The sequence below is a fragment of the Semicossyphus pulcher genome, unplaced genomic scaffold (genome assembly GCF_022749685.1).
Source record: "Semicossyphus pulcher isolate SPU_LCO1_2020_fin unplaced genomic scaffold, fSemPul1.0.p SCAF_13, whole genome shotgun sequence".
In the NCBI taxonomy this organism is placed as follows: domain Eukaryota; kingdom Metazoa; phylum Chordata; class Actinopteri; order Labriformes; family Labridae; genus Semicossyphus; species Semicossyphus pulcher.
The window spans coordinates 12,190,972-12,217,786 of record NW_027211637.1 but is presented as its reverse complement, the minus strand read 5'-3'; the positions used below and the strand labels follow the sequence as shown (position 1 = coordinate 12,217,786).

At 39.5% G+C, this 26,815-nt stretch overlaps 2 protein-coding genes across 2 annotated transcripts in view; one reads left to right on the top strand and one right to left on the bottom strand.

Annotated features, from left to right (window-relative positions):
* Positions 1-8,648: 8,648 nt before the first annotated feature.
* LOC138590300 (transcription factor HES-2-like) lies at positions 8,649-9,479 on the bottom strand. The gene is made up of 3 exons (XM_069660912.1): positions 9,390-9,479; positions 9,096-9,279; positions 8,649-8,980 (listed from the first exon to the last, which is right to left on the bottom strand). Exons 1-3 carry the CDS (start codon positions 9,477-9,479, stop codon positions 8,649-8,651), a joined length of 606 nt encoding a protein of 201 aa, XP_069517013.1.
* Positions 9,480-22,479: 13,000 nt separating this feature from the next.
* The window catches only part of espn (espin), a 40,126-nt gene continuing 35,790 nt past the window's right edge, over positions 22,480-26,815 (top strand). The window contains exons 1-2 of the mRNA XM_069660586.1: positions 22,480-22,779; positions 25,711-25,904. Coding sequence (XP_069516687.1) covers positions 22,480-22,779; positions 25,711-25,904 — 494 coding nt within the window. The remainder of the gene's footprint in view (positions 22,780-25,710; positions 25,905-26,815) is intronic.

Genomic DNA, 26,815 nt, shown 5'->3' with positions numbered 1-26,815 from the left:
TATCAAGAGTCCTTTCTTTGTATGACTATTGGTCAAGCCAAAGTCTTCACTCTTCATATTTGGATTTGATCTTTGTGGACGATCTCCAGTCATGTGGAAGCTATTTAAAAGCTCCTAAAAATGACTTTATTTTGTTGTTTTGTGAAACATTACTAGCCGAATTTATACTTTGTAAATCAACATTTAAAATGTACCAGAAAACTGTAAAGAAATTAGTTAGCAAATACTCACTGTTAGCAAGTTATGAATCACTATACAATAACATATGGAACAAATACATTTCTAATAGTTTCAGGAAAAGAGAAAAAAAGTTAAATAGTGAAAGTCAAAGAGCAGTGGCCAAATTATCCTTTGTCTACTGATCAAGCTTCAAATATTGCAACTATTACAGATTTCATCAGACTCTGCCTCTCAGACACCTGCTTCTTTCTGCTTCCACAGCTCCACTTTGTAATGCAGGATTGTTCTTTACAATGTTTAGTCTCAGGCCTGAGCAGAGACTCATGATATCATCAAGGTTATCTCAACTCTGTTTGACTGTTACAATCAACCCCATGACCAGACAAAAATGTAAGTAAGACAATGCTGCACAACCCTGCAATACATTCAATTGCAATGTTTTTTATATCCATGACCAACATTTTCTGTCTACAATATCTGTGATAAGGGAAGAGAAAGATTGTGTTTGATTACAAGGCTCTGCAAAACCATTGTGTCCATACTTAAAACTCAAAACTCAATCCTGTTTGACCTCCACACCCTCACTTGCTACACAAAAGGCACAATAGTTGCACATGCAATGCTTTTGGTAATGGACATAAATGAAAAGCAAACTTAGTTTTAACATGATTCTAATTCTTAAGTATGGTGAAATCCAATAGAATGATTTGAGACAGTAATGTGCAGTAACAAGGTGGATCTAAGTTTTCAGAAGTAACTCTTCTATGTTACCTGCCTTTTCATGAATGTTGTCACACTTTTATTATTATTTCCAGAAAAATATATAGAACAATAATATGTAGTTTACTATGGTTAAAATTCAGGATACATGAGGGGAGATGCCATCCCCTTTGTTAGGAAAATGGAAAATGACCAAGAGGCATCTTCCTGGTTAACTTAACTGACTGCCATCCAAACAGCAGACGACTAGTTTAAATATTAGCCTAATGGCTTACCATGCTAAAAATATGGGGACTTGAAGGCAAATTAAATCTGTTCTTTACAATAATTCACCCACTTTTACAATCAGGTAGTCAAACTTGTGAAGAGTCAAACCTATTAAGCAATATTTCACATTAGTGTATATGCTGGAATAGTGGCGTTAGAAAGTTCCAGAGGCCACCAAATTTGGGCTTTTATGGCTGAAATTTTCTCAACTGGGGGCTTTGTCTCTGGAACCCTCTTGCTTGCTACTTTTCTCACTAGCTGAATACTCCATATGCTTGTGGTTTGGCCTCCATCCCCCCTCTTCATCCTCTGATGGGGAGGGGAGATGCAGACTCTCTAATCCTGCAGACTCTCTGCCCCTGCAGACTCAATAGGGGCAGAGGGGTTGTTCAGTTGGATTGTCAGTGTTTGACTCATCAATCCTCTATCGTCTATTCATTTGGCTTAAGAAATGAAGACAAATGTAATTCTTCCTAAAGCTGATGTGTTTAGGCATTAGGGTTTGGTGATTGGGCCATCCCACTGTTAACAAATCAGCCACTGTTTTAATGTATGAACTGTTTAGTGTGTCTTAATGGTTTGGCATACATTGTGTTTTCTCTTTGACATCTGCAAATGATGGCAAAACATTATGTAACTTAATGTTAAAGCAGTAAAGGAAATTTTACAAAGAGTGGGGATTTATTTTGGAAATAAGTTTCACTTGGATTTGCTGAGGAAAACTGCTTTTCTCTGTCACCATTTTGTTTGTTCTGGAGATGCCTTTACTCTAGAGATGCTTTTACTGGTGTCAGGCAGGCCCTGTGAACATACCTGCTGTAGGCAGCTCTCTCAGACAATCTGAGGGAGGCCAAATGGATATAATTAATGCAATTAACAATAAACCAAACATCATCAAACCACCTGATAAAAGATCCAAAATCGTGGTTGTTACAGAAATATCTACTGAAAACTGACAACTGTTGATAACAAATACTGCAATACAATAGCAGAGCACAAAACCTCTACATACACACCTTAAAAATTATTCACAGCCTAGATGTGCCATAGATTTAACAGGTGTCTGAAAAGAAAAGAAAACCGACGCTTCTGTTGATCAAATCAAGTACCAAAAATCCCATGATTTGCAATGTTAACAGTGCATCAGATCATTTTTGACAATATGTGGATCATAACAAGGATCCTTTCTCTATCTGGCCCCCCAGTTACCCCATTATCTATCTGGACAATATCAGGCCATAGCTGTACCCAACCAAGCATTTCTCTTTACAGTTGACATAGACAGCTCATACAAGTTTAACACATATCAACACTGTATTATCAATCCTAATTCAACAGGTAAACACACAGTAACAGACCAGACTAAAAACTCATCAATCTGGGGACTTTAGAAACATCAAATAGGGACTTCAAGCCCTGGCTTGGACATCTGGGCTCTGCCTTTGCTTGTGTTGAAAATGGCATCCCAAAGTATCAGTGCAGAGGACAAATTGGACGAGAATACGCTTGACTTTGTTATGGCTGAAGTTCCTCCATCCATCCATCCATTATCTTCCACTTATCTGGGACCGGGTCGCGGTGGCAGCAGGCTAAGCAAGGTGACCCAGGCGCCCCTCTCCCCAGGTACGTTTTCCAGTTCCTCCTGGGGGATTCCAAGGCGTTCCTGACGTGCCTGGAAAACCTCCAAAGGGAAGCGCCCAGGAGGCTTCTTAATCAATTGCCCAAACCACTTCAACTGGCTTCTTTCAATGCAAAAGTGTAGCAGCTCTACTCCGAGCTCCCTCCGGATGTCTGAGCTCCTTACCCTATCTCTGAGCCCAGACACCCTTCGGAGGAACTAATTTCAGCCGCTTGCATCCGCAATCTCATTCTTTCGGTCACAAACCTCATGACCATAGGTGAGGGTTGGAACGCAGATGGACTGGTAAATTGAAAGTTTTGCCTTCAGGCTCAGCTCCCTCTTCACCACGATGGTCCAGAACAACGCCCGCATTACTGCTGATGTTGCGCCGATCCGTCAATCTCACAATCCATTTTACCCTGACTCATGAACAAGACCCTGAGATACTTAAACTCCTACGCTTGAGGCAGAGACTTGCAGGTGCTGACTCTCATCCCAACTGCTTCACACTCAGCTGCAAACTGCCCCAATGCCTGCTGGAGGTCCCAGTTTGATGAAGCCAACAGGACCATATCATCTGCAAAAAGCAGAGATGAAATACTGAGGCCCCCAAAACGGAAACCCTCTTCCTCCCAGCTGCGCCTTGAGATCCTGTCCATGAAAATCCCAAACAGAAGAGGAAACAGTGGACAGTTTTCAAACCAGTTTCTCCAGGTCAATTGAACAGCCATGGGTCAGATGTATGCACCATCTTATGCTAACATCTGTTAGCGAGGTTGGAACAAGAAGCTTTGGCCAAGTGTAAACTTGAACCCACATTCTACCTCTGTTTCCTAGATGACATAATTTAAGCATCTCCAATTTACATCTCGCTTTTACAAGAGGGAGACACCCTCAACAGACATAATCAGTCCAGACGGATCCATGAAGATTTTAAGACATTTTAGATTTTTTTTGACAATTTTTTTGGCAACCAACAAAAAAATACTATCCAAACTTTACTTTAAGTCCACTGACACTGTATGTTACAAAACACCAGCAACACTCTTTGAGAGATAACCAAAAGAATAACTAAATATCAGATTATTCTCTTTTCTAATATTTCCTCAAAATTCTATTAAGGATCAATCAACAATCTACAGAGAGAAAGAGAATACTGAGCATGGTGTCTTTGATTCATTAATAACAGTCTCTTGGCCTGTTCCACTCCTTGAGCAGCCGGAATCCAAAAGTTTCCAGGACGGAGAATCCTCCACTTCCAGTATCCCCTGCATCCCTTGACTCCCCCTCTCCTACTCTAAACAGGATCTGTTTACCAAGCCGATTGTCCCCCATCCTCCTTCTGGCCACTCCAATCCCCAGTGACACATAACTCACATGCAGTCACAACTCACCCAACAATCCAGAACCACAGATGACCACTGTCATGTCAGCCATAAAGAAGGACCCAGAGTTTCTAAAACCTCCTCATCTACTTGTGACGCCAGACAATCACCCCATACACACCACAATAAATACTATAGAAACAACATACATAATGGAGCCGCCTTTCCTTCCCTTTGTTCATTCTCCCTCACATGCAGTTCAACATTATAAAATGCAACACTTGATGTGGATGATGACTATAATGAAAATAATGACGATGATTAATAGAAATAACAAGAGTATACATGAATAGATATTAGTATGATAGTATAATATGTTTGTGAAGATGATTATTGGTATGCATATAAATATGTGAATGAGGAGGTTGACTTGATGTTTTTTCTATATTACATACAGTATACTGTGTAAGTTAAGTGACAATATTAAATTCTTTGGATTAACAGTTTGTGTCATTAAAGGTTGAACTGTGACTAAACCAGCTATAAGGGTTGTCATATGATAATATTATCTGGAGATACAGACTATCTTTCTTTCTTTCTTTCTGTCTTTCTTTTCCTCTTTCTTTCTTCTTCTTTCTTCTCTTAAAAGAAAGGCATGCCTTTCTTTTAATGAAGGCCCTTTCAACCCGCTGTGTGGTTTGTGCCTACAACACTAGCCTTCAAGACACAATGTTATTACTGTAATAAAAACCTTCCTTTTAACCTGGCCTGCTTCAACATGGTTTAGAATCTGGTTTTTGAGTGAGCTGGAGCTGAAATTGTGATGAGAGAGTTAAGCATAAAATCCTGTGTCCGTAATGTGGCAGCTTGGTCAAAAAGCCTCGGTAGTTAGCACTATTGCCCATTTGTTTTGTTTTGGGCAAGCTTTGATTTAGCTTGGCTTCCTTCAATATGGTTGGCTACTGCAGGGGTTCTCAAAAATTGTGGGGCTAGGAACCCCTTAAAGGGGGGAACATTTTTCAAGGACCCCCTTGTAATCGTAACACTGATTACGCATATGCTTACTACCATTTACACTCTTAGATGCCATTGGAACTATTTGTATTGTAAATCGTTTCTCTGTCCCCAGCATAACTACACACATTTCAACCACAGCTGGAAGTACAAGCTCTTGTGCAATTGTGTATGGCTGAAGACACACGACGCTTTTTGGTCTTCCGTCTCTGTTCCATCAATAAAACCAAACTTTATATATCTGTTGTTGAATTTTCTCAATTTAGCTAGTTTGGGTTTAGCATCGCTTGACGATGTGGACTGATTCAAATATTTCTCCATGCTCACCAGTTAGCTAGCTGGCTAATAAGCCAAGCTAAGACGCCACAGGAACGGTTCGTTGCGACCTGAGTGAGTTGAGTGATTCATGACAGATTGATGTGATGTGTCACAATCATATCACTTTCTATTGGTCAAAGCTAACGTGGGTGGGAGTAATGGACATAGTATGCTTGTTTCATTGGCACAAATGGTCATCAACTGTAGACATGCGTTTTTTTTAATAATTTTAATTAATTTTATTACAAATTTATTAAAATTATTTTGCGGACACCCGGCTCTGGCACTGTTCTCTAAGGTTCCATTTAGAGGAAACTTTGGGCCTTCTAGTTTTGTGTAGTGCTTGTGTGTTAATTCCTGTTTGTGTGTATTGTTATAGCTGGCCTATGTGTTTCCTCTTGTTGCCTTTCCAACAGCTGAAATCCACCATGTATTATTTTCTCTTGGTTTGTGCTTTTGTAACATCCATAACATGTCAACCAAACATCCATGCACTACTTACATTTCCAACATTGCTGATCAACACACCCCATTGTTCATTTGAGTTAATAATAGTTTAAGAAAATGGACTCTGCTTTGGCTCATGTCTTATCACTTTTCCTGTGACAGATTGTGACACAGTTCTGGGCAGAAATACATATTCAGCTTCAGCTGAAGCAAGTACGGGATTCAAGCAGTCTGAAATAAATCAAGTGTAAAAAAAAAAAAGGGCCTTTGTGTTACTATTCCACCACCAAATGTCAGAAATGAAGCACTGGAGCCAGAAAGGGAGAGTTTCATTTATTAAAGTCAAACTTTAGGAGCTACCCACGTGAATGTGTTGACTGCTGAACACTTTTAGCTTTGGCTGAAAATTCAAGTGTATATTCTCACATAACACAGACAGTGGATATTTATTTTCATTTATTACTTTGATTGATGCTGAAAAGATCTCTTCACAGTCAGTCTGGACAGCAGGAATAATAAAATTGACAAAAGATAATCATGTATAGTTGTAGGTGATCCACGGAGAAACATCTCCTGTCTGTTGTTGTTGATGTATTACTTCACTGCCTAAAGACAAGTAACAATAGTTACAAAAAAAAAACCATGAATCATGTGAAAAGGATCATCTTAGTTCATTTGATGCTTTCAACACATTATAGTATCCAGGAAGTTGGATGATCCCTGAATGCACCATGAATGGGTTGTCAGTAGGCCTAATATCCCTGCTCTCAGCCTCATCACATGAGGATATATCCTGCAGGTAACCATCTCAACATCTTTCAAGTTTCTACTAGTGTATTATGAACTATATTAAATTGAAATAAATGCTTTTGTAAAGCAAAGCCCATGTTACACATCAGAGTTATTTCACATCCTGTCACAGCATTACTCCTTTTCAAAGTGAACCAAACATATTAAGACCTGATGTCCTATTTAATACATTAAGGCAGGGGTCTCAAACCTTTTTTCAACTGAGAGCTACTTTGAAAAAAGTGGCCAAGAGTTACTTGCATTGCATCGCTGTAATTGCTGGTGGCGCCCCATGTTGATTCTTTTGTCGACTGAAAACGTTGGTACCACACGTGAGGCACACACACTTGTCCTTCACATTCATGAATAAAAACTTGCTTTCCCACTCCCCGTGATAGTGAGATAGTATGTTTTATGCTTTTTCATGGCGTGACCACCTTCATTGTCCATCATAAATCTGGCTAAACAGGCTAACAGCACCAAACTCCTCACTTTAGCTCAACTAGCGTACAGCCTAATCTGACGATGGAGGTTGCAGCTTCATTGCTGTCATGGGGTAGGTTCAGACGTTGACAAATTTGCCAGGAGCATCACCGTTTTTTTATTGACAACTGATAGATCATATTATTTTGTATTGGAGGGGGTGGGATATCTGTGTATTTGATTGAATTGAAGTGAGAAGAGGCTTTCAAGGTGCATTTATTGTCGTCGGATTTTTTTGTACAGAGTCTGTGACCCTCTTGGTGAGCTACTAAAAACCAGGCTTGCAAGCTACCTGTTGGAGACCCCTGCATTGGGGATAGTATCAAAACTCAGCAGTTGTCATAAGCCTATTGCTCATTGTGTTTTTAACAAAGTAAAATAAACCTACAGAAAGTCAAGTATTACAATTGTTCTTATAAACATCTTATCAATATGACAGTGCAAAGCTCAATTTCTGCTTCATTGAACATTACTTTGTTGTTTAACAGCGACTTTTTATTTAATGATGGTAAAGCTGTAAAGGTTTGATAAAGGGGGACATGGCTTACTATTATTCTTTATTTTAAAAAGTGTTGTGCAATAATAAACTATAGGCTATTGTATCATCATATAGGCTATTATACTGTATATCTTGACAACCAGTTTCATTATAAACCCACGAGCCTACAAACGAATCTACTGAGAAACATGTGCGTGTTTGGGCTTATGTCAAACCGTGCATTGTAATTGAAGATTGCAGTCATCTCAGTGTGTGTCCCGTCACACAACCAGACCAACTTCTTCCCACCGATTTGGCGGCAACTTGAGAGGCGCCTCACATCCGCAACAATAGAGCAGCTGCTCATCAGCATCAATGGGCTCAGGCGGACCTGCGGCTTTATGCGTTTGCGCGCCTTTTTTTTACTGCTTTCATATGACCGTGATTCCTCTCATTAGAAAGCACAGGTTTAATGATTTAGTTGAGATTTTTCGACCAACACAAACTCAAAGATCAAACAACACAACCATGTTCGATTTATGTACATTTATTGAAAAACGTTTCTCAATGACAAAACATTTAAAGTATCACATAACTTGTTTTGTTTTCTTACATGTCGTTGATGAATGATATAAAACAATATTAACACATAGTGTTTACAGACTATTCTTTTGCACAGACCAAAATACTAAGTAAGTATAGTAGGTAATAAGTCCTTCGTGCAAACCTCAAACAAAGCAACCCTTGGGGTTTTACAAAAGTGTTGACAACAACCCATATCTTTGAAACCCCAAAGAGGATTGCATTTAAAACGTTCAGAGTCTTCAGTTTCTGTTATCTGTGCTCGTTGCCCTCTGGCATTAAACGCAACATGAGCCAAATGCTGAATGAAATCAAGCAACTCCAATAATTCTTAATCGCTATAACTACGGTTATTATATTACAGGCAGCATATTAAGTAACATCACAAAATAAATAACACATGTGAGATGAATGTCCATCTAATCTACCAGGGTCTCCACATGGCCGCGCTGACAGCCTGCGGGACTGGCTGCGCACGGCTGGGAGCCACTGCGCCGCTGTTGTTGCGGGACTGGCTCTCCAGTCTGGAGCTGAAGCTGGATTTCAAGCTCATGAGTCTCTGTTGGATCTGAGGGAAGGTTCTGGAGCTCTGAGCGCAGCAGTTCAGGCAGGTTGGGGTGACGGTGGCAGACGTGGACTGTTGGACGAACTCGTTCACCCGCTGACACGCGTCTTGATCCAAGCTCGTCTTTGGAAGCAGAGCGGAGACGCGCTGCAGGCAGGCTTTGTAGCCTTCTCTGTAACTCTCTGCAGAGTCTGGAAGGAGAGAGAGAAGAGATTTGATCAGTGGATTGAATTTTATATGCAACCTTCAATCTCAAATAATGTCATTTGTGCAATGCAATAGTGCAGTTCAAGAGACGATGCTCACCTTTGACAGGAGTGGAGGGAAGGTCTCTGAGGAAACGGACGGTCATTTCCAGAATATCAGCTTTCTCCAGCTTGGAGTAGCGAGCGTTGTCTTTGCCAACCAGAGGAAGAATCAGGCTTTTCAAATGTGTCAGACTGTCGTTGATACGAGCACGCCTTCTCTTCTCCAGCAATGGTTTAAGAGTCTAGAAGACAGAATGAAAAAACCGTTACTCAGCTGCACCTTTAAAAGAGTCGAATTTAAAAAAAAAAATACTAGTAACACACAGGTCTGAAGGTTCTCTCTTTCCCTTACCTTTCTCAGTTCGTTGGCTTGTTTTCTCTGGGCCACGGTGGACCTGGCAGGGAGAGGCTGGCTGGCCTCGGCAGTGATGCTGGGACTCATTTCGTTTGATGCTTGTTGATATGCTTTGTTAGAGTAGGTACTTGGTCTTGGAGCGGCTGAGCTGAAGTGTGCCGCAGAGCTGGAGAGCCTCCTATTTATGTGGCTCCGGCGCGTCGGAGGGGAGGGAACACAAGCTATCAAGCAGGGGGTTGGACACAGGGGGGCGATGCCTTTGGGAGATGAGGGGAACTCCTGTCTGGACCATCTGGCCCCGGCGTATACCGCTGGTATGCGGTGTTTAGTGATGATGTTGCGTTTTTTGTACGTAAATTTAAAGCTTTAACGTTCATCCAAGATCGAATTACGCGCACAAGGACAATAAGGGTGTTTCTTTTCCTTCACATTAAGGCTATTGACTTTCAGATAGCTGTTCTTTTCGTACTTTTCTACCTCAAGTGCTCTTTTTGACTGGCTTTGTCATTAAATTATAATTTTATAATTATAAAAATCTTTCTTTCTATTACATTGTTTATGTTGCATTTAAACTCAAGATAAATGAGCGGCCAAATCCGTAATTAACCCATTCTGGTTTGATAAGTTATATGACAATTTAATTACTAATAAAGAGAACTTCAAAAGGTAAATAATGATTTTAAAAAAACAAAAAACAAACTAAAATGCCCTTTATTCAGCCAATGGACTTGCCTTCCCCCCGACACAAAGGAAACACAGGACCAGATGAGTGATTTTTAGGTGACAGGACTAATCTATTCCTAAAATTAATAAAACAGATACCCAAGCCACGCCATGTATGGATTAACATCTGCTTGTGAACCATCAGCAGCTTGTTTCCAATATCAACAACACGGTGTTTACCTGGAGCAATGGGGGAGGAGACGGAGTGACGTGGGCAACCTTAAACACATGCACACAGCGTGCATCTGCGGAGTATAAACATACTATACCACATAAGTCATGTGGTACGCAATTCGGCTCCAACTGTTGTAGTAAACAGGTTAAGTGGACAATGATTCAGTAAAGACTTGACATATTTTAAAGCATACTTCTTAAACATTTTTAACAAATAATCAATCTAATTGTAGATATAGTAAAAGAAACACATTTATTTCATGATCTTCAAAAAGCTTTATTTCATCTCTGCTGCTGAGCATCAAACCAAACAGTGCAGCGAGCTGCCTGTAGGATTCACGCGTTCGGCACGCGCCACAACCGTGCAACAGATGGGAAAGCCCTTTTCCTCTCCTCTTCCGTCTCTACACTCCCCCCCTCCCCCCTCCCTTCTCTGTCTCACTGGCGCACCACTCCGTTGCTCCATCAGCATCCCGGCCCTGCTCTCTGTGTGTGCACCCTGATCAACAATGTGTTTTTTTCTTTTCATTTTTTTTTTGAGGAAGGCTTGGGTCACAGCGCACAAAACACAACGGCGCATTTATAATTTATGTTAATATGAATCAAACCAAACTGCACAGCAACACACAGGAAGATCTTTAACGACGTTTTCAGGAAATACTTCATAAATGCATCTATTTATATTTAAAATGATGGTGTAGCCAAATATCACACAGGGCCCAACAGATCTTTAAAACAAATCAGGTATGTAGCCTATAATATATCTTTATGTATTATATGTCTTTTTTGCCGAATATCATTGTACAACCATCATTTACGCACGTAATATTGACCGAAGAACTTCCAACTGAAAGTTAATAATGAAAAGCGTTTACGCACTGAAAAACTATTACATTAAATTCTATTTATTCACATCTGGACGCAGAAATATTGTTCAGTGAGCTCTTTTTTGTGAAGATCAAACTGCTCATCGGCTGCAAGCTGCTCTGCTCTAGCTCGAAGCTTTTCAACCCCTTTTTTTTTCAAGCATTATAGATGCGCGGGTTTTGCACGCGTCCTGCCCCATGGGGCCCCAAATAACTGCCATCAAGTCCAGTCTGGGAACGGGCCCTTCGAGATGAGACAAAAAAGTCCAAGAGGCTTCGGTTGGGACCTTTTTTGTCCTAGTTTCAGCGTGGGTATCCATCTGTGCAAGCTGAGAGCACAGGGATCCTTTGTTGAAAGACGTACAGGAAAGAAGATTCACGAAGAATTTTCCAGTAACTATGTGGGAAAGGGATATGATTAGCTTCTTTGTTTTATTTCCAGCTAAACTAAAAGCTATAGAGTGCAATACCATTTGTCATATTTATATCTGATTATATCCGTTTCAGACTCGCAAAATGTTTTATTTCTTTTATTATAAAGAATTACGACAACTTCACAAACAGTTTGTGGCAAGCGTAGTCTGGGGCAAAAAAGTCAAAACCTTAATGTTGTATTTCCCCCACACAACAGCTTAAATCTCGACTCTCGCATTTAAAGGTGACATTGTGATAAATGTATATTTGGTCGTATAAACGGCATGAGGCTGACACGAGCCAAAGCCCGCAGACAGATGGAGGCTGCGCAGGTTTATTGATGCGTGACACCAAATGCGTCGACGAGTCTTTGCCGGGCTGAAGGTGATCGGCTCCATCGCGGCTACGTGGAAGCTTCCAGACCTCTGAGTTTTCCAGCCTTCAAGTCGTGACTGCAGCTGAGAAGATGTCTGGCATCCCAAGCCGAATTCTATGCCATGATCCGCATCATACAAAGCATCTGTACCGCTGGATGCTGTTTGGGTCTGACTGCAGAGACAAACATCTCGACTTTTTTAGGTTATAATCAAATTCAAATCAATTTTTTTACAGTGATATACAGGATTTGTTCTTGTTGTTGTGTATCTTTAAAGAAGACATGATTGTTAACATCAGAATGCTAAATGTAATATTTCAGCATTAGTCTCATGTTGAATTTGTGTTATGTGTTTTAGCTGCAGCTTCCCGAGTTTTCACTTTTAAGTAACAAAGAGAAACTTTGAGGACAAAAACAAGCCTTTTTCAAACTGTATCCTTGAAGCTGGTTTTACATCTTAAAAAAAAGAATGAACAAAAAAGTACTTACTTGATTTCCATGTAAATGTATCGACATGCTAGCTTTTAACACTCTGAGCTCATCTGTTCATTAATTTGCTTTAAAATAAACTCACTAAAACTGGTCCGTGAGAAAGGAGACTGTATTTAAACATCTATTGTCTTAAATACTATGATATGCACTGCATGTATACTTAAATGACTCTAAATGGTGTTAGTGGCTCTTTGGGACAAAACATGACTGAGTATTTTTGCATTTGTGAGTGTCTAAGAGTAAATAACAAAGAGATGTAAGTCTTTGTAAAGCTTATTGTGAAATAATTAATCGTGGAAAATGGCTGCCAAACAGAGTACAGTATCTGCCCGTAACCTATATGGTTAACTTGATTATACTTAGATTGGAGATTGACAAATATTTAATGCCAAAGTAAAGAAAGTCTACCTGCTCAGTATTGTTTGAGCTATTGAATCAATCGTAAAGGTTTTGACTGTCTGAATTCATCCATTGGTCTCTCATAACTGCACGGGTTTTTTCACTTACCTGCACAAGCATACAGTGCAACTGATTTCGGAAGGAAATAGACATTGAGTACAAAGATGTTCATTCTGTAATATTGCATTCAGAGTATTGTTTTGAAAGTACTGTGCAATAATCCAACATTTCTATACTTTTTTTTTCCTCTGAAGTTTTCTCTCCCTGTCCAAAGAAGCTTCTGATTCAGCTGCACATTAGTTATTAGTAGTTTTGACTGATAAAAACACTACTGATGTGCCACTGATCCCTGGAATGCTGGTGATGTTGTTTCAGAGGCGATGGTTGAAAAAAATTTCCTGCAGCAGTCTAAACACATCAAACAGCTAAATGCAGACTGTTGATAAAGAGTTTTCTTTCTGTATAAATCTCTCTCTCAGTGTGTTGAAGTGACAGCAGGATAAACGGCTGCAATACTCTTCAAGCTACTCGTGATAACAGGAGGGGTTGTGTTTCTAAAGTGAGCTGAACTGACTCTTTCAGCTCAGGTATCAATATTTTATCAATCCTCAGCTGCATTAAACTATCCAGACTCATGTATACGTTTTAATAGCAGCTTTCTCAAGGCTCTTAAGCACATCTTTCTACTTCTGTGTGCCTGAGACTGTGTGTTTTTTTTACTTTAGCATCTTTAAGGTGAATTTATTATCAACTATTAAAGGGTATACACTGAAGATGATGTGTCTTATCTACAATATTTAATATTGTTACATGATATTGTATATCAGCATGCATATATTCACTCCATTTAAAACTGTATACCAAAACATTAATGTGATTTATTCAAAATAACTTCTGTAGCGCGTTTTCAAGTTTTGACCAAAAATAAATATAATTAGAAAAATATTATGATAAAATGTTATTCCAGTTGCGCTTCCTAGTTTATTCTGTAGCTTTTGGCTGCAAAGTCTGCATCAGCCGATCAAGTTCTTTCAATATGAAGATGGCAGGAGATAAGTCCCCACAAGAACTACTAAGTGAACCCGAAAGAGGAGACCCCAATCCTGAGAAGACTTCATGGAAGGACCGGTAAGAAAGAAAGCAACATGAGCATTGACATATGTCACAGAGTTAGAGACACTCCTTTCTCTCAGTACTTTTCAAGGGCTCTGATCAAGAGGAGTGAGGTTTGGGTGCTTTGTAAGGTGACCACTGTCCATGGTGCTGAAAAGGTAGAGGCTCTTTTGAAAGCTGTCTGTGGATCTAGATTGTAGCTTTGCAGTAATCTTTTCAAGCCTGATGGTCCAAGTTACATCAGAAATAGTTATCTACCACAAAAAGAGGCCACGGATAACAAAGATTGCTCGCAACTAGTGCTAAGCTTTTGTTAAGATGCCCTAAGTGACATTACTTCAATCTGACCCCATCTGATGTGTGAGAATTGGACTTCAGTCTCCAGTATGTAAAGACACATTGAGTAGGATGGGGTCTTTTTTGGTTTGGTTATCTGATACTAAGTGATATGCAACAAGTGTAACACAGTGCAGATTACCGTTTGTGCATGATTTAAACTGAGGGTACAACTGTAATCTAATACAAAGCTCTGCAGGACTTCTAAAAAAGGTGATAATTGTTCTCTATGTTTAATATTGAGGTCAAAGTTGATAGAGGCGTCATATGGGAGGGGAAATACTTTTTAATTGTGCTATTTTGACGCTTCATGTATGTAAACTGAAAACCGTTACGACAGATAAAAGTAAAAATTATTGCAGAGAGGTTGAGCTGGATTGCACTGGATCAGGTGTGTCTAACAAAGTGGCCAGGAGTTTATGAGCCTGTCTGCTTTCTGTGATGAGTTCCATATGTAACTGCTTTTATGATATTTAAATATTGAGATGATATATGAATTTTTCAAATAAAAATCCTGAAATTTTCACCTGTGCACCACTAATAGATCATTTGTAAGACTTGTTTGTTGAAAGTAGACAGTTCTTTGTGGGACTTCAGAGAGGGGCGTGTGGGGGCTGGGGATAACTTGGCCAAAATAAAGACTAAATATATATATATATATTAATGCATAATTTAAGCTTACACATTAAAAAAATGACATTTATTTCCCCATACCTTTGCGAGGCGTTGTTTGTTGTTTGTTTATTCTGTCAAAGCACTGAGGTGACATTGTCCCTTCTCCCTTTGGGATGCGAAAGGAGACCTATCAAAATGTACCTAGAAGCTTCCCACGCTTAAACCAACGCGGTTTTCATAAAGCATCTGCCACCAGTGACGAATATCCAAACTTTTTTTGTCTTCAAGCACGAAGTCCATTTGACGTCACTGATTTTTGTCCCGAAGTCTGTGCCAGCATCCCTACATGTCACGTGATATACGCGAACAAAGACGACTCAGAGAATTATAGTACGGTCTCTGAATGAAACATCACTCATCAAGAAGCTCAAACGATGCAGAAACGTTCACTTTATCAATTTTGGTTTCTCAACCTTTCGAAGAAGTGTTTTACCAGTCGCCTATATTATACAGTCGGCTATGTTATCTTAAATATACATCCGAGAGTCTAAAAGAGGATCTTATAATGACGTCAAATTATTTGAGCTTCATCAATATCCTAATTAAATTATTTTTTCGAATCTCTTTCTCTTTGCAGGTCTTTTGTTATTGAAGGATGTGGGATGTTGGACAAACTTCATTAGTGGCTGTTGACATAAAGCAATCAAAGTATTGCGTAAAACACACAAAAAAGTAAATAAATAAAAATAATGGATTGATGAAGGGGTTTTGGAGTTGTAATGCAAACATAATTTATGCCTTAATATATTTACAGCCATCATGGCATTGTCACTATTCCCCTTTGAAAAAAGTCCATCACAGAGCGAAGCGTCGAGCTAAGCGTCGTTTTCTGAGTCAGAGAAACCTTTCTGTGTAATTGTACACTGCGTAAATCAGAAGCAAGATGGCTCAGACAGGATTTGAATATCCTAACCAAGCCAGAAGCCAAGCTGTAAGACAGAGCACACATCTGGTGGCGCACATTTGTTTTGCTCTCCAAAGTTGACAAAGGTAAACTTATAGCGTCGCATTGGCCTCTCCACCAATAGCTGTCGTTTCCAGCTCTGACTGACTCCTCGTCCGTGCACCTCAAGCACTCACCAAAAAACTGGAGTCTAACTCTCATTTTAGGGAACTGGCGTGACTTACACCACAGAGATACAAGCTTAAACTTAAAATGCTGCTTATTTCTTCATCTCTTCTTAAATACTACAGCATAATATAGCCTAATGAGAATTACAGCAGCCCCCGGTGCACGCGCGACGCGACATTGGACAGGCAGGACAGGAGGCTTGTTGGCGGGTTTTTCGAATATTGGATTTCTGATTGAGGGGGATCCATTGTGCTGCCATATCAGGGGCACGAGAACAGCACGAGCCAGGGGAACAAAGGCAGCAGATGGCTTTCCTGCTCCGATGAATTATGTTGAAGTTACAGAGACACAGGGACCATTAAGACTTGTCCGGGGGGAAATTAAAGAGTGGGGGGTGGTTTTAATCACGAAAATACATTTTAATCTAAATATTGAAGCAATGTCCAATAAAGAAGAAAAAACCTCAAAGTTTATTCTACAAACGATGAGGCAGATCTATTTCATGTTCCATAAATATTACCCATTGCATTGCTGTATCTGCTTATAACAATGGAAACAATGAGAATGAAAGGTTTTTTCCAAACAAAAAAGTGGTGCTCCTGATTCAGGTTGTGTTCTTTGTTGCTAAGACAACTGGACGTATGTCATCCTTTCTGGATTTCTTTGGAACATTTTCTCCAGACATTGATGCTTATTCTGATATTTTGAAGCGGAAGTAGAGTTGTTAACAACAAACATGTAACTGAATTTAATTTACCTTCTTTTGGTCTAACTTCTCTTGCAGAGAGAAAAATGCTTGCAAACAGTGTTTACTTAAGCTACCATTTTAAAAAAAAAAAAGCAAAAATTGAGAAAAATCAACCATTTCCTTATTGAATTTAAAACCTTAATAATACACTGTGTAGGTCTATATATGCAATATATTTTTTATATATATTTTTTTTTTCTCAGTGCATAGTCCTGCACAGGAGAGCAGAACGAAGCATTTGGTGGGCGTGGCCTGCACGAGGTGTCCGCCCACTACGAGAACGCTTCTCTGTCATTGAGCCTAAACCTCGTGTTGGAAAAGGGCGCTCAATACAACTGCAGCCATCAACCAGCAACGACCTGCAAGCACTGCAGCGTGGGCTTTAAATGAGGGGCAGAGGGTCCATGAAGGTATGTTATTTTTTTCCCTTATAAATGTTATATTTAGCCTATAGGCTACCTGTTTGTGTTCAGAAAGTGCCACGTCTGCCTATGTGAAGTAGAATTTACTGTAATTGAAATACAACGCGATGTCTGCATGGAATCATCGCTAAGTTTACCCATCTACATATTCTTTTTTAATATGATGTTTAGGGCTTCATACCTGAAATGTCCTGGTTAGCGTTTGATGTCAGAGCTTTAAATATGGTCCAGTGAGTTTAGAATCAAATGACCAATGTTGTTGTTACTATAGCACGTGACCTGAATGAATGATTTGATTATATTTGATAATACTAACACGTGCATGTAATCTGATATAGTATTATATCTTGTTCGGTGCAAAGCTCTCCTGCCTACGTTGTATGATGTACCTAAAGTAATTTGGTGTGGCTTAAAAACTTTATATGTTATAAAATAAGATCACCTGAGGCAGATAGGAACGTCACTCTAACATATTTACAGTAAAAAAAAAATCATATCAAAGTGTTCTTGAACTTTTTGTTACGTATCAGTGCAGACGCTGTTTTGTTAAAACGCTGTCATGTCCGATTATTGTCCTGTATCTGTCTGTCGCTAATGAGCCTGAGTGTGAGAAAGTCTGACCGCAGAAATTCTCACTGCAGATCACGCGTGACTGGGTCGCTGTGGGAGAGACGTCACGCCTGCGTGGTGAGATCACGTTCACAGAAGACATCAAACTTCAGTCTTAATGATGAGAGTAAGACAGCAGGAATAGGATGAATTTAAGGATGAATTTGAGATGTTTAACTTGTTTTAATCTGGTTGGATGCAGACCTGTAAATGAACATTTAACTTAAGAAAGATAAGATATTTACAAAGGATGATCTCCTGATATAGACTTTCAGCAGTCTGGAAAAATATTTAGGCTACATATTTCAGTAACAAGCATGATGAAAACATAAACAATATTAAAGCCCCCATCCCTCATATTTGTACATGACCTTAAATAGCCTCTGATCAATAAAAATGAGGCATTGTTTGATGTTATTATGATCTTAAGGGTCCAGATTTTCCAAATGTAGTCAAATCAGTCGATGAAAATACAAGGTTTAGCCTACAGTTAAGTTTAAAATAAATAATAATAATCTCTGGCTGAAGGCTGTGGTGTCCATAGCCACATTTTTAAGGAACTCACCTGCAGTGTTCATTTATTGTACAACCACCCTTTGTGAGGAGTTTGACTTTCAAATAAATATTTTTAACAGATCACACACATCTAAAATGTAAAAACATTTAACAAAATAACAAATTTACGTCATAAAATGTATCAAATTTATAGTTAGACAACTCTTAATGCATCCTTTACAGAATGATTCCTTTCCAGATGTTTTTGATTTGTGTTTGATGTTTTTAGGTTTTTGCCAATAAAAAAGACTGTAAGGATTAAGGGGATGACAACGTTCTTAAGATCGAAATAAGAAAGAAAGAAAGAAAGAATGAAAGAAAAGAAAAAAGAAAGAAAAAAGGAAAGAAATAAAGATTGATTGATGCAACCTCGGAGAATGAAGAAGAATAAAGTCATTTTCTCTCTTTGTGTGTATTTGTCTTCTTTCAGCTGCTCAATAAAGTTATTTTGTCTGGGCTCTTTTTTAATCATTATGCCTTTTTATATTTCCTAACAGTTGTGTGAATTGTATAGACCTATGTCATGAAAAAGACCGTATATGTGTAGCTGATAATACTGTAATTATTTTCAGCAGTAGAATGAGTATATTAGATCATATAATAAGGTAAAGACACGCTGGGTTCAGTTAGACCGCAGACATCCTCCCTGCACGCGCCCGGGTTTAGTCAAGCGAAAACAATTACTTCATGGCACGCGCCAACCAGTTAGACCGTTGCAGATGGGCGCTAGGAGCTGCTCTACATAACTACAGGTCTATACTGTAATTCTATCATAACCTGGTTTTAGAGGTGGTTTAAACTATGACGCCTGAATTAAAAAATATTATTTGTATATAACATTAGTATTAGTATATAAATATCATTATAAAGGTTATAGGGTATTTTTTATTATATGCAATATTATTAGTAGCCTATTATTATCCTTGATGCTATTTTTGACTCAAATCAGAACGTGTAAAATTCAACTCAAGTTTTAATGATCATTACTGAGACTTGATCATTACTGAGACTTTCCAAATCATAACGATCAGAAAGGTTCTGGGCAATACGACGATTACTGAATTATATGTGGCAGACACATGAACAGTTTGAATACTCATGTGCTCAAAAAACTATAAAATGGTTAACTTCTATCAGGAACTTTGGCAATGTTCTCTCTGGCTGGTTAGTGTGTTTCGGGGTCTTTGTGATGCTCACAGACTAGTTTGGTTGTAAGCAGCTTGAACTTGGGCAGAAACTGTCCTTATTTGAATGTTCCCGCGCAGCAGCAGATGTCACCACACAATAGACGGGGCCCACGCCTGAATAATTGAGTCCAATTTGAATAACTGTCGCACGTCTGACGCGTGCAAGAAATATCCCAGCTTTCCCAGGCTCTGTAGGAAAACCGTTGGCAGCCTCTTTCCACTTCGATGGGGATTTAGCTTCTAATTGCCTGAAGTTGTGGGACCGTCTTTAACGAAGCCTGGGAAAATACTCCACATCACCTACACATGATTTAATCCTGTGATGGAGTTTTTTTTTTGATGAGCCGCAAGTCTGCAGCTGCACGAAACACATGTCCAGGCTGGCAATAAATAAAGAGTCGATAAATAAACATCCTTAAAGTCGGTGGAGCTCAAATCAACAAATCAATGCCAAAATGAAAAATTAGTTGGATTCACTATAGTGACATTTCACTCAGTTGTATCACAGCTGTGTTTCACTGGGTTACATATAGAAAACAAACGAGTATTCTTATTTTCTAAAGGCGCCAGTAAATATAACAAAATAGCATTCCTAAATACTTGAATATAACTGTATTATTCAGATATACACAGGCCTATATGCCTACTTTTCAGATTTAAGTAGGCCTGTGATTAAAATAAGATATAAATGCACGATATTTCATGTTGTAATTACAATGATGTAGTGCCCCTAACTCGTTTAGGGACTTATTATTGTCAATTTCCTTTTGGGAATTGGGCCATTAGACACGTCGCTCGTGGGAATTTCCTCTCTCCTCGGCGCGTGGTGTCTATGACAGTTGGACTTGTGCAACAGATGGTCTGGAGAGGCACGCGCCATGCACGAGACTCATCCATAGCCTACACCCACCCACCCACCTAAACCCCCACTTTTTGAAACCCACCCACATCAGACAGAAGCTGCCTTAGCGGAAAAATCCATCAACCTAATCTGACAGCGAAGAATGAGAAAGTGCGGAGTCTGGTGTGTGACTGCAAGTTTTATTATGATGCTAGCTTCCGTGAAAATATCAGAAAACGTAAATAGATATTAAGTTATAAAGTAGACACACGATAGGCCTATATGCTTCAATTGCCTTAGATTAAAACAGCCATCTTTTTTTTCCTCCACAGTGTCAACATATCAGCCTTCAAATCAGTGACATTGTCTTAAAATTGTCTTTACATTATTAGTGGTTATTTGGTTAAAATGTAATGTCCCAAAGAGTTTGTTTCAGACAGCTGTAGTGATTTAGAAAAGGCTACTGAATGATGACCTGGCACATGAACACCTTCGCAGGTGCAGGCACCTTATTGACTGTGAATCTTTCCTGCCATCGTTTGGTGAATAAAAGTATTACAGTCAATCACACTGTCAGGTTCATGGAAACACTTGCTCTTTTCATCAAACTCACTTTCTCGTGTCATTGAGACAAAGTAAACAAACATCATAAAGTGTGTGGTTTTAATTCAAACAGCATGTATTTCAAATGTATCAATGCATAACGTCAAAAGTAAAGTTTTCATTACAGAACATATCCATTCAGTGCCATAGCCGACTGAAGCCTATATTATATTATTAAATTATTGTTACGGATCCGGAACAAGGCTTATAATTTCTGGATACATTATGCCACTTTTAACGAGTGTAGAAGAAAAAAGTCGCATGCAATTGGGATAGGGCAGTAAAATACGTGGTTTAAAAAACACAAAAAACATTAATAAACTGCAATTAAGATATTATCATCTTCCTTTAGTAATTTATTCAATTTATGGCAGATTATATATGCCCCCTGATGCTGTTGCATCGTGCACACAAAATTAGGCTACACATAAGCAAACTCTTACTATTAGATCCCAATAAACATACTCTATATTGCTCTGGAACCTATACAAAGGAAACTCTTTTAAATTATAGCAGCATGAGCATAAAACACTGAGGAATCATTTCTAAAGAGTTATCTCGCTGACAGCGAAGTAAAAGGTTAATTAAATAGGCAAACTGAACGTAAATGCCAAAGCATTGAAGGCATTTGCGTTTTTTAGAAACTCGCTTTTTCAAAAGGCCACCAGGTGGAGCTCTAGAGTGAGCAGTCCGCGGGTGTCCGGTGATGTTGTTTTCACTGCGGTATGCAAAATTAATGGCGTGCAAACGGAACTGGGCATGCGTTCTAAAAGTCCATTGCTGAATTACTTTTTGCAAACTTGACTGACACAGCCAGCTGCATAAGTTTCTCCGTCTCAAGAGTTTGAAGTAACCTCGTCGTACTGTCCCTTTAACTTCTGAGCCGATTTCCAGAGAGCAACAACCTGTAGCCTAAGCTCAGCGATCCTCCCCCTGTTGGATTATTTAACAGGCGCTGAGTCCCATGTCGCCATCTGCTATAGGTAGAAAACACTGCGTATTATTCTCCCAGGCACATGATACACGTTAGTAAGCAGGGTAAACAAAGAATTAAACAGAAATAAGTTTAGTGGGGCACAAAATCAAATCCAAACTTGTGCAACAGGTGTTGGGCATCTTGTGAGCGTCAGAGAGAAGAAGAAGACGAAGTGGACACTTGAGTTGCATCGACGGGCGAAACATAGACAGCAGCAGGTTAGTTTAAATAAGATAACAGACTAATAATCTGACTTATGAAACTTATAATAATGTAGTTTTATTTCATCCTGTAAAAAGAATCACTTATTAAAATGTGTATGGTCGAATTCGGGTCGTGCGTTTGACCTTTTGGCTGTGTGGGAAGATGTGGAGTGATAACTGAGCTGTCCAACAACATTAACCGGGTGAGATGATCTACAATGCTGAGCATGTCCGCACGGTGAAGTGATCGGGTTCAACTCAGTCATCAGAGGGAAGGAAGGAGTCGTCCAATCTGCAGCAGTCATGGTGGTGGAAGGGGACAGGACGCTGCTCGCCGCAAGACAAGGGGACGTGCAGACTCTGAAAGTGCAATTAGCGGCAAACGCGCTAACCAGCGACATCATGGACGTGATGGGGGCTTCACCGGTCCACCACGCAGCCCGGGCCGGGAAATTAAACTGCCTGCGTTTCCTGGTGGAGGAGGCAGGACTGCGGGGCAACTGCCTGGCGAACAACGGGGCAAGCCCGGCGCATGACGCAGCAGCCACCGGCAACCTTGCCTGCCTGCAGTGGCTGCTGACCCAGGGCGGATGTCGGCCAGAGGTGAGTTACCTGAGCTATTGTTAGCTGCGGTTAAGTGATGCAGACAGAAGCCTAATTCTCTACTTCCTCTGACCTGGCTACTATACCTCTGCTATGTTGCCTGGATAAGATGATCTGGGGCTATATTATAACTAATATTGCTGTATTTTCATGTCCACACAGACTTTAAACTTAGTCACTTCTATCTTATGAGTAAACACAATTCAAGGGATTTAGCAGCTCCTCAAGGCAGAGTGACACAGAGAGCTTACTGTCTATTAACTTGACAATTAAGGACACCGACAACATAACATATTTCACTGCACTCTACGGGGTATTTGTGCTGCTGCTCAAAGTGGCCATTTGACATCAAGGCTAATACATATGCTTTAAACCTGATTAGTGCACCATTAATTGGCTTGTCGTCCTGAATGCTGTGAAACTGTAAAGCCGGAGTAATTTTGTCTTGTCTTGGGAAGTGAGAAGTTATCAGTTCAGTGATAGAAGAAAAACTTAATCCAAGATGGCAACTGCCTGTAATAAGTCACCATTAACAGATTGAGCATCAATCAATAATCAAATTTTATTTGTATAGCGCCAAATCATAACCAGAGTTATCTCGAGACACTTTAGAAAAAGAGCAGGTCTAGACCGACTCTTTGTTATGTTATTTAAAGAGAGGCCCAACATGAATCACCATGAGTAGCACTTAGCAATATTCGGCACATTGACAAGGAAAAACTTCCTTTTAACAGGCAGAAACCTTGAGCAGAACCAGACTCATCAAGACCTTAAGAGAGGTCAGAACATGAGGTAACTGTCTCTTAATGAAATACACACACTGCTCCCTCACCTCACACTCAGAGCCTTGAAGATTTTCTGTTGCCTTTTTAACTGATGTATTAAAGGCAGCATATTCTAATTCTTCTCTAAGGAGCAGATAAATCGTACTGAACTCACCAAACTTCAAATTTCTGCCTTTTAAAGCCCCTGTGAGGAGTTTATCATTGGTTTTGAAACAGACTGAAATTAATTCTGATGACTCTTTATGACCTACAAAAGCAAACCAGACCATCAGCGACAAGACTGATTATTTCTATATAGTTATTTTTTATGCCTGAAACCGCTGGCAGGGGGTACGTGTCAGAAGAAGCGTTTAACTGCACACTGCCTTTGTTTACATTTTCCAGGGCAACAATTTTAAGTGATACATATGACTATTAAAGAAAGCAGGATGATATTTCTTTTGTTAAAAACCACCACTTAAGAATGTACAGCACAAAATCTGATAAATGAAACACTAGTAAGTGATAGGCATTTGGATGGAAGTGTTAGAATCGATCTCTAACTCTCACTTTCGTTTTGGTTTCAGTTTAATACCCACTTTGCTGTCCCCGTGGCAATGAAGTATGCAAATCTAAATTTGCAAATGTAATACTCTTTATACAGCACACACGCAGTAACTCACGAAGAGAATTACATAGTGACAGACAGTGTGGTTTGATATTGTTTTGTAGTAGATGTTGGTAAGGCGTGTGTTTAAACCTTCACGTGTTGGATTATAAGACTTGTCCCCCATTTCCATTTTGCTGCTGGTGAGATGCAAAGTAGAGAGGGAATGCAGCCTGGATTTTCCACGAGTCTTAGCAAAAGCTGCATTTTATTTGTACTCTGGTGTTTCCCGAAGTGAGCTCACAAGTAACACATAGTATACGTGCATATGCAGTTACCAGCACAGTCTGGTGTATCTTTGGTTCTAGCATTTCTTTTATTATACTTAGTTTAGCAGAGGATGCCACAAGCTATCCCAGTATGCTTTGGATGAGAGGTAAGGTACTCTTTGGCGGACCACCTGTCAGTCACAATTAAGGATAATAATAAATTATAAAAGCACCTTTAACAGCATCCAAGGAAACATTACGCATGGTCAGGCATGCAAAACAACATGAGGAAACCAATATAGGTCATGTTTGCTGTGGATGTTGCATGTAAGTTTGGCGAACAGGTTTGTTTTTAGTTGTTTTTATGAGAGTCAGAAGATGCTGCATCCACTGATAAGATAAGATAATGAGGTAATAATCCTTTATTGATCCCCAGGGGGGAGATTCAGGTGTTACAGCAGTACCAAGACAAAGTAGCAAGTCAGTGAATACAGTATTAAAAAAAAGAATAGATAAATAAAAAGTAACGCACCATTTTACAATAAGATTAACCAGTTTATCTAATCTGCTTGTTGTTTTGTCTCAAGAGAAAAACCTGACATATTGTGACCCGTGTTAAACAAACACTATTTGGACTAACAGAACACACACAAAAGAAGGCTGCTCAGCATGAATCATCAGCTCTCAATCTAAGGTAATCTGTGATTCTAAATTTGACACACAGTATTACGAGCTCTATCATCTCTGCACTGTCTCGCATTACTTTAGAAAGCTGTCTGACAGACCGCAGAATGACAAAGAGCGGTAACAACTAACTGATAAGATACTTGGCTGACATTTAGTGAAACCTATCAATTACCACCTGCAGAGCAATCTACTTGATGGAAGGTCCATGCTCGCTTCAACTTTACACATTTGTCAACCTGAATTAAATAATTATATAGCACAGTAGTATAGTTGCCAATAACAACAACTTACTCCTTAAATGATCTGTGGTGATCCTGTCGCTGACTGAGGTTGCAGCAGCCTTACATCACTCTGTTCTGTGCAGTACAAGTTTTAAAGCAGCTCAAGTTTTATGTAAATATAACAACTATTTGAAGAAATGTTCTGCCGGTTGCTACGACCTCCTCAAAGAAACTGAGCAATCAAATCCTGATGTCCTCTAATGCACAAATAGACTAACAGCTGGTTTCATGTTCATGCAGTGTGAGGATTTTCTCTTCAAGAAATTCAATTTCAGAACTCCATATTTCAGTTCTAATTCTCTTTTGACTTTTTGGGTTGACAGCACAGGGACAGTTCTGGCGCCAACATTCTCCACCTTGCATCCCGCTTCAGTCACCATGAGATCACAGATTGGCTGCTGAAGAGTGGCGAGGTGGACCCTGGAACCTCCACCGATACAGGCGCCCTGCCCATTCACTATGCTGCTGCCAAGGGAGATCTGCCCTCTCTGCGACTGTTACTGGGGCACAGCCCAAAGTAAGAGCATCGCTGTTTTGTCTTTACAGTGTTCTGAAAGTTTCCTTTCACCATGTTTACGATCAAAACTAATTATCAGTGTGTTTTATAAGGTGTTGATTTTCTTCTTGCTGTTGTGTTGTAGTAACTTAATTTGTGAGTTAATCTTTAGTACAGGGAATGTAAATACCTCTTTCTCTATAAGCATGCTTGGTGTCATTGATTGTGGGCCTAACAGCTCGCCTTTTTCAAGTCAAGTGTTGCATTTGGTAATATAAAGATACATGGTATCATGGTGAGAGTCAGCATTATAAGTGTAGCAACCGATCAAGACTAAAATAGCTCTCTATATCGGACTTTTTGGTCAGTCAGATCCTCTGTGGTTTGTCAACGTTCCATCTATTTAAAAGATAATTCAATACAGGTTATAGAAATTGGGCATTTCAAAAACAAAATAAAATAAAAAATTCAAATATAAAACAGTTATGTACTGTATAAAAGGCATATAATCACTGGTATTTATATCACATATACAGAAGGATATAACACTGCTTTCATACTTGATCCACCACTCTCATCTAGCATTCGGTTTTTCTCTCTGTCATTGACTCCTCCCTGTCAGCACCCTTTCTCCTGTGAAGACTGCTGAAAAAGTTATTGTAAAAGAGCCTTTAGACTACATAAAACGTTTATATTTGTAGGCTTTAGTAAGTTTTCATCCTCTGTTTGTAACTGAGACAGGTTGGCAGTAGATCCTCTGCTCAGATTCAGATTTCAGTCTGATGCCACTTTAGCAGTCTGACATTGAAAATGGACCCAGCAGATTTCAAAGGTAAACTCTTATTTGTTTTTTATGTTTAACGAACAAACACAACTGATGCAGAGACCGTTTTTGACAGAGCATCATCAGGTCTAGGCTCCTACTGTAGGTG

Coding starts and splice junctions, on each gene's coding strand:
- LOC138590300 (XM_069660912.1), bottom strand. CDS start 9,479: ATGAGTCCCAGCATCACTGCCGAGGCCAGCCAGCCTCTCCCTGCCAGG. Junction 9,280..9,389: donor AAGCCAACGAACTGAGAAAG/GTAAGGGAAAGA, acceptor TCTGTCTTCTAG/ACTCTTAAACCATTGCTGGA. Junction 8,981..9,095: donor TCCCTCCACTCCTGTCAAAG/GTGAGCATCGTC, acceptor CTCTCCTTCCAG/ACTCTGCAGAGAGTTACAGA.